We start from the raw sequence: 7040 nt of genomic DNA on the forward strand, positions 1-7040 counted from the left end.
CTGGAAGTTGGGCTCTGCTTGTTATGCTGCTTCTGGTGCGAGTGATCGGCCTGGTGGAGGCCACTGGCTGATCCACAGCTGACTCTGCGGCGCACCGGCACTGTTCCACTCCCTGGCGTGCCAAACCCCTTTCCAGACCGATCCAGCTAAAAAGAGAAGCAAGGAGAACGCCAGCATAAGCTCTCCTGTAATTGTTTTAAGTTTATTTTAAAAACCATATATAAGTTTTGAATGTGTTACATTTAAAAATAAAGCACTTGGTTGTGTTAGTTCAGGTTTATTTATGTAGCACCAGATCACAAGGAAAGATATGTTAAAAAAAACATTCAAAAAGATTTTAAGGCAGCAAATCCATTTGCCCTCTTTGACAGTTAGCTGTCGGATAAGTTGTTATAGTGAGGTTTAGGGAGCGTACAAAATATACACACCCATGTTTACAGTCACACAGTGTATGAAGACGTTCAGCATGGCTTTATTCAGTTGTCAGCTTTGTATTTGTTGACAGTTGGTCACAAAGCAGTCACATTTTCTCTTTGTTATAGTTTCATGTCATCTGTTTGTTTTTACAACTATATCTGTGTTTTTCCTTTTCTTACTTGCGGAGTTTCTTTCTACACAGGCACAGACTTGAAATTGTCAAGCTGATTTATTTCACTGTGACAGATTGATATGCCTATTTGACACATAGGATCACATGTTGGAAATTATTTATTAAGCTTTTCTAATTTTTTATTTTTTTTTGCTGGCCATACAATTAAAAAAAACTCTTCTTTTGTGTGTTTTTTAAACAGAACCACCTGTGTTTGTTGCATTTTCTTTTTTACTTAAGTAGAAAAGCTATTAGATGGATCTTATAAAAACATAAGTGCTTGTATTTAAACCACTACCTTTTTCTGTTAATGTGCAGACTTTTGATTTTATTCAAGACCTTAGAAAAAGACCTCAAAGAATACCAGAAATCTAAATAAACAAAAAAGCACCAGATCCATGCATTTCTCATTAAAATCTAATTTTATACTGTTTTTGATATAGATTGAAGTCCCAAGAGCCAAGGCTGTTTTAGTCTTATGTATAAATTCTTTTCTCATTTATTTCATGCTTTACATTAATATGATGGTAGTTTGATTTGCTCTCATTAGTGAGAGTTGAACAGCTCTGCTGCTAAACAGCTCTTCTTTTTTATATCAAAATAATTACAGTTAACACTTTATGCTCCTTGGTTTTGCCTATAAGATAAGAGATTTGCATTAATGCGTTTATTTTTTTAAAGCATTTTAAATGCAGTCCCTTTCTGTAGAGTTTGAATACCACTCCCTTAGTTGATAGATTCCCAGAACGCCTCACAATGTTAAAAGGATAGAGACAATTTGACTCATCCAGAGAGTAAAACAGCATCATAGCTGAAATACGTTCAGCTTCCTGAAGATTTTGCTCTGTCTATCCTTAATCTTTATTGCTTGTGACATAATAGCTTCCTCTGTTTATGTTCAGGCCCTCCAAAGCCTACATTTCTAAACTCAAACTGCTTACAAAGAGATCATATCCAATTCAATCCACTTTTTTTATATGGATCTAACTTTATGATCATAAACAGAATATGAATTGTTCAGATTGAATCTGGTCATGTAATTTGATATTAAATGCATTGGTTTAAATACGATTTTACTAGATTGAACTTGAATCTAAAGGTTCCAAACTGAACCATTTTACTTTGAAATTGTGTTTAATCGATAGGCACCAGCACCCCTCACGACCCCACTTGGGAGTCAGCGTGTTAGAAAATGGATGGATGGATGGAATTGTGTTTAATCAATTTGAAAATTGAATTAGTCTTTTTTTACTTCCTGTTTCATTATTCAATTTTAGATAACAGTTCATTTCTTTGTATCAGACTAAAGAGTAAGTAAACAGATTCAATTCATTTCAGGTTAAGCTTTTTATTTCTTTTGTTTATTTAATAATAAACTCATTTTGAGCTGAAGCAGTAAAGCGTATATGAGCATTGTAGATGTCATTAAACGTATTAATGGGGAAACACAAAAGGGTTGAAGTAACCCTAATGTTTACATATACTATTTTAGCTTGTTTAGCTAACGGCTAAAGGTAACAAAATGCTTGCAGTTAGCCCAAGCTTGTTTTTTTTTTTTTTTTTCATGTTTTTCATACATTGCCGTTTAACATCATTACTATCTTTTACCAATTAATGCTGAGCTCCAATGCTTCAGCTCAAAATGCAGTAAAAGGAGTTAAAACCTACTGTGGAGCATAAACCACTGATAATCTGTGTTAGAAAACTCTGTGGCTTAAAGACCCCGATTGTCTGACGCAAAGAAGCAAAGAAACTGAATGTTCAATCTAAAATTAAATAATAGAACTGAAATGAAACATAGACAACTTTCAATGCAACAAAGCACATTTTCAAAGAAATTCTATCCAGTTTCAAACGAGTGAATTAAGTTTCAATCTAGTTACGTTGATTTTTAAATCAATACTTCAAATTACACAAATACAGAATCAGTCAAATTAATTCAAATTTTAATTTCTTACAGCACAAGCCATTATCAAAACAATTCACAACACCTCAATTTAACACACTTTAACAATCCTATCAAAATCACACAGATATATATTTGTTAAAAATGTCTATGTAATGACTAGTCTACAAGCTCAGACTTAAAAAAATGTTAATCCTGCTATTTCCTAAAAACATCGATTATTAATTGCAAGTAAAGAGATAAAGTGGTGTTGTGAGGTGTGTCTGGCTTTGGTTGCTTGTTTGTCTTTTCCTGGCTGCAGAAGAAAACATTGGCCACACAGCCTGCAGTTGATGAATAGTCCCAGCTAATCCAGCACCTCCCTTTATCAGTCACTTTACCCTTGAAACTTGAATCTTTAAATAGATTGACTCAATGGTTCTCTAATTTACATTTCCATAAGTATAGTTATTGAAAATCTGTTTGTTTGAATCGTATTACATAGATGTAACCCCATCATATCCATCTCCATCTGCTTGATGCTCTTATTCCAATTAAACAGCACACACTTATGTTTACTGATGTATTACAGAAGCCTAACTTGATCCCAGTAGATCTGTTTGCAGCAGCTGACTCACATTATCATTCATTTATTCAGGTGTTTCAGCTTCCTTTGCTGTGAAACTCTTTAAATCCTGGCTCTCCGAGAAGGACATTAACTCAGTGTCTGGCAGTCTACGGAAGGTTGGCATGGACAGCCGACTTGTGGTGAGAATGATACATTTAAAGGCAAAATTATTATCACATAATAAAGTCTAAAAGAGGGTGTCCTCTTATTATGAATGTTAAATCTAATCAAATGCATGTATTAGTATGAAAGTTAATAGTATTGCATTCAGCAGCTTGTATTTAAAGGTTTCCTTCTGATAAAAAACCCTCCTCACTAAAGATTTGACTCCTTTTAGGAGCTGTTTCCAGCTAACAAACGCAGTAGTGAGCACTTCTCAAAGTACTTCAACGATGCAGGGCTAAAGGAGCTTTCAGACTTTGCCAAAAACCAGCAGTCCATAGGTGCACGCAAGGAGCTACAGAAAGAGATTGAAGATCAGATGTCACGAGGGGATGCCCTCAAGGATGTAAGTCCACTTAGTTTTCCTTTTTTTATTTCATTTTTTGACTTGGTTCTTTTTATATAGCACACCACTGAGAGTAGTTCAGAAGATTGCTTTCTTCTTGACCCCTGCCTGCCTTTGTCTTGAGGAGCGGCGGCAAAATGGATGCAGTGAATCACTGAAAAGTTTCAGCAGTCCACTCAGCCACAACAATATTATCACCTACCGCACGCTTCTGAGGATTCTAATGCCTAACGCATCTGCAGGATTTGATAAGCAGGAAGATTCTGCACATACTGGCTCTGGTTTGACTGCATTGTCGTCAATGTGTTCTGCAGATTATCGCGTACACCCGAGAGGAAATGAAGAAGAGCAACATCTCAGAGCAGACAATGGTTGGGCTGATTTGGTCCAGTGTGATGAGCTCTGTGGAGTGGAACAAGAAGGAGGAGTTGGTTGCAGAACAAGCCATTAAACACTTAAAGGTGACGCCACTGTTAACTATTGTAATGCTTTCTCTTCTCTCTTTAGCCTATTGCAGAATATTGAAGTAAAATTGTAAAGAAACTTGGCTAGGCCATAAAAACTGAAAGATTATGGGAAATCCATGCAGCTGGAGGTTTAGCATTTTCAATGCCTTGCAAGAGGATCCATACTCAATATTTTCTTCCTTACAACTTTAAATGTGCATGTAGTTTATATAGTAGATGTGAAGTAACGTTTTTACTCGGTAAGACACTATTCATGATTTTCTAATTATTAAACTAACACTAGTGTTTGTGTAAATGTCTCAAAAGTTGAAGTACATTAGTGAACAAACAAAACAATCCAGACCAAGAAACACACCCAAGCATCAGGTTTAGGATATACAAATATATCTTAAGATGGGATCATTTCATTGAGCAATGCTCTGTCTGTCTTTTAAAATGGACAGAGTACAGTGCAAACATAAAGCTACTGAGACACGTCTGTTGTACAGGTAGGGCAGCAAGATTCACAGAGGCTGTGGAGGAGCTGCACATTAGCAGATTAGCACAGATGATCTTTAGGACAAACCACGATGGACTCATTTAATTTGGGAATTATGCAAGAGTGGCGAAAATAAGGTCTTATTTACAGTTTGCCATAGGTGCTTTAAGAGATGGTGATAATTTTGAGGAAGGTGCTCTTGCCAAATAGAGAACAATATGAAAGTTTTTGCTCTACATGCAGAATACTTTCTGTGGGAGAAAACTCTTCACATTATGCGAAACATACCCCATGGTTGATACAGGGTGGCAGCATCATGCTGTGGACAGGTTTTTCTTTCACAGAGAGGGACAGTGGGCTAAACACAAAGCATTCCTAAAGGGGTTAGAAAAAAATAAATTATTACCAACTTGGGTGAAGTTTTAGCCTCTAGCACTATAGCAAGCCTGATTTACTGCCAGAACGTTAGCTATTTTAAAAAGGAGAATAATTAAGATGTCTAATTTTCTTTAAAGATATGTATTTCTTAATTTGAAAAAAAAAAACAGTGGATCATTTCCTTTATGTACACTATATATTTGTACTTGTAGTTATATTAGTTATAACAGATTTGCGAAATGTGTTATACATATGAATACTTTTGCAAGTTAATTGAAGAAATGCAACCAACGAATAAAAAAAAAAAAAAAAACAATAATAAAAAAAAGTTGAAAATTCAGCACTATTCCAGAAGCACCATCTGTCCATCAAAACCATCAGATGTTCAAAACTAACAGCACTCTTTACTCTACAAATGTCTACCGTTTTCAGCAATATAGCCCGCTGTTGAAGGCTTTTACCTCCCAGGGATTCTCTGAACTCACGCTTCTGCTCAAGATCCAGGAATATTGCTACGACAACATCCACTTTATGAAGGCCTTCCAGAAAATCATTGTTCTCCTCTACAAAGGTGAGTTAATTATGCCCATAAGGCTCCTGTTTCCATGTTTACCCTTTTTGTGAGGAAAACAGTTTTTGTGGTGGGAAGCTAAGAAGGCTCGTATGAAGGATGCCAGATGGCCAGAGATTAGAGCCAGAAAGTTTGTCTTGATTGATGTCATCAACCAGCCTTGGTGAAGATCCCCACCCCCCCACAAACACCTGGGGATGCATCTGTGCTCCTGGCATCAGGTTAAATAGATGTTCTTTCTCTTTCTACTTATATTTCAAGCGGATGTCTTAAGCGAAGAAGCAATTCTGAAGTGGTACAACGATGCCCATTTGTCCAAAGGGAAAAGTGTTTTCCTGGAACAGATGAAAAGCTTTGTTGAATGGCTCAAGAACGCAGAGGAAGGTAGGCTTCTCTTTCTCTCTCTCTCTGTTTAAATGTAATTTAGATATTTTTTTAACGCTTCAATGTTTCATCATTCCAGAGTCTGAGTCAGAGGAAGAAGAGGCAGACTGAGGATGTCGTATGACGAATTCAGTGCATCATTTCAATTTAACTTTACATGAGATTCTGTCCAAGGGTTGGGTTTTTTTTCTTAACCGAAGTCCCTTTATGTCTGTTTTTATTCTCTACCTCTGCATATCTTTGTCAACTGTCATAGAAGGGCTTTAATATTCTTTGGACTTGCTTCCTTTATAAATCAATACTTGTACTTCTCTTTGTATTTCTTAAAGAGCCTTTCTTGGTGGCAGACTGAGCTAAATGGAGAAAAATATTCTATTCCGACTATTTTTTTTTTCCTTTCTTGAAAGGCAGTTTCCTTTTAATTTAGCCACTTTGATGAGAAATTTCACTGCTTTTTGTATTTGGTTTTAGAGCTCATATTTGCAAAAGGCTTCCATCTGTGTAACCATGATATGGTGTTCATGTAAAAGACAAACTGTTTTCTGACCTCGTTTTTAGATCTCTGTCAGTGGTGTGACAACGTGGAATTTACTGCCGGTTTTTAGATTCAGTCTCCATTACTGGGAATGGAGCTTTGCCATTTTACACAGTCTCCTTTATGATGGTAATGTTGCCCCAAAAAATTATGTTTTAAAAATCTTAAGTGAGTTTTGTAGGGTTATGGCTTTTATCAAACATTTTAAAATAAATAAGTAAATTTCATCCTGACTGCAGTGTGCGTTTATCCACAATGAAAGCTGGTAAACAGTGCCTAACAAAAGTATTCACTTTAAAGTGATAAAATTTACAAAATTACAAATATAAACTTCAGTTTATCATTATTCGCTACAGTTTATTACAATAGTTGCTCTCAATCATGTAGGATATCTGTTCAATAGCTGTGAATCCCCAAAGGGGCAGTGTGTAACAAATTTGACTTATTTCTAGCAAAAGTATTGCTTTGATAAATACATATTGTGTGAAAGTTAAATAACATTGCATCAAAAATGAAAGTTTTCTTATAACTTAAAATTATTAGTTTATGAATGCAAGCAGGGCGATGCACCCAATGGGAGATGCCATACTGCTTTGCCATTTTGATTAGATTAGCTT

General features: G+C 35.8%; 1 protein-coding gene across 3 annotated transcripts in view; it reads left to right on the top strand.

The window, feature by feature from the left end:
• Positions 1 to 6647, top strand: part of LOC107098582 (basic leucine zipper and W2 domain-containing protein 1-A-like) — a 19924-nt gene extending 13277 nt beyond the window's left edge. The window contains exons 7-12 of one of the 3 annotated variants that reach the window (XM_015396329.1): positions 3133 to 3242; positions 3440 to 3610; positions 3925 to 4071; positions 5366 to 5504; positions 5766 to 5888; positions 5968 to 6645. In XM_015396329.1, coding sequence (XP_015251815.1) covers positions 3133 to 3242; positions 3440 to 3610; positions 3925 to 4071; positions 5366 to 5504; positions 5766 to 5888; positions 5968 to 5999 — 722 coding nt within the window. In that variant the 3' untranslated portion in view covers positions 6000 to 6645. Of the gene's footprint in view, positions 1 to 3132; positions 3243 to 3439; positions 3611 to 3924; positions 4072 to 5365; positions 5505 to 5765; positions 5889 to 5967 lie in introns of all 3 variants that reach the window. The other 2 variants (XM_015396331.1, XM_015396330.1) reach the window with 2 other exon arrangements.
• The last annotated feature ends 393 nt before the right edge of the window (positions 6648 to 7040 follow it).

This window comes from Cyprinodon variegatus, unplaced genomic scaffold (assembly GCF_000732505.1).
Source record: "Cyprinodon variegatus isolate N-32 unplaced genomic scaffold, C_variegatus-1.0 Scaffold791, whole genome shotgun sequence".
Taxonomy (NCBI): Eukaryota; Metazoa; Chordata; class Actinopteri; order Cyprinodontiformes; family Cyprinodontidae; genus Cyprinodon; species Cyprinodon variegatus.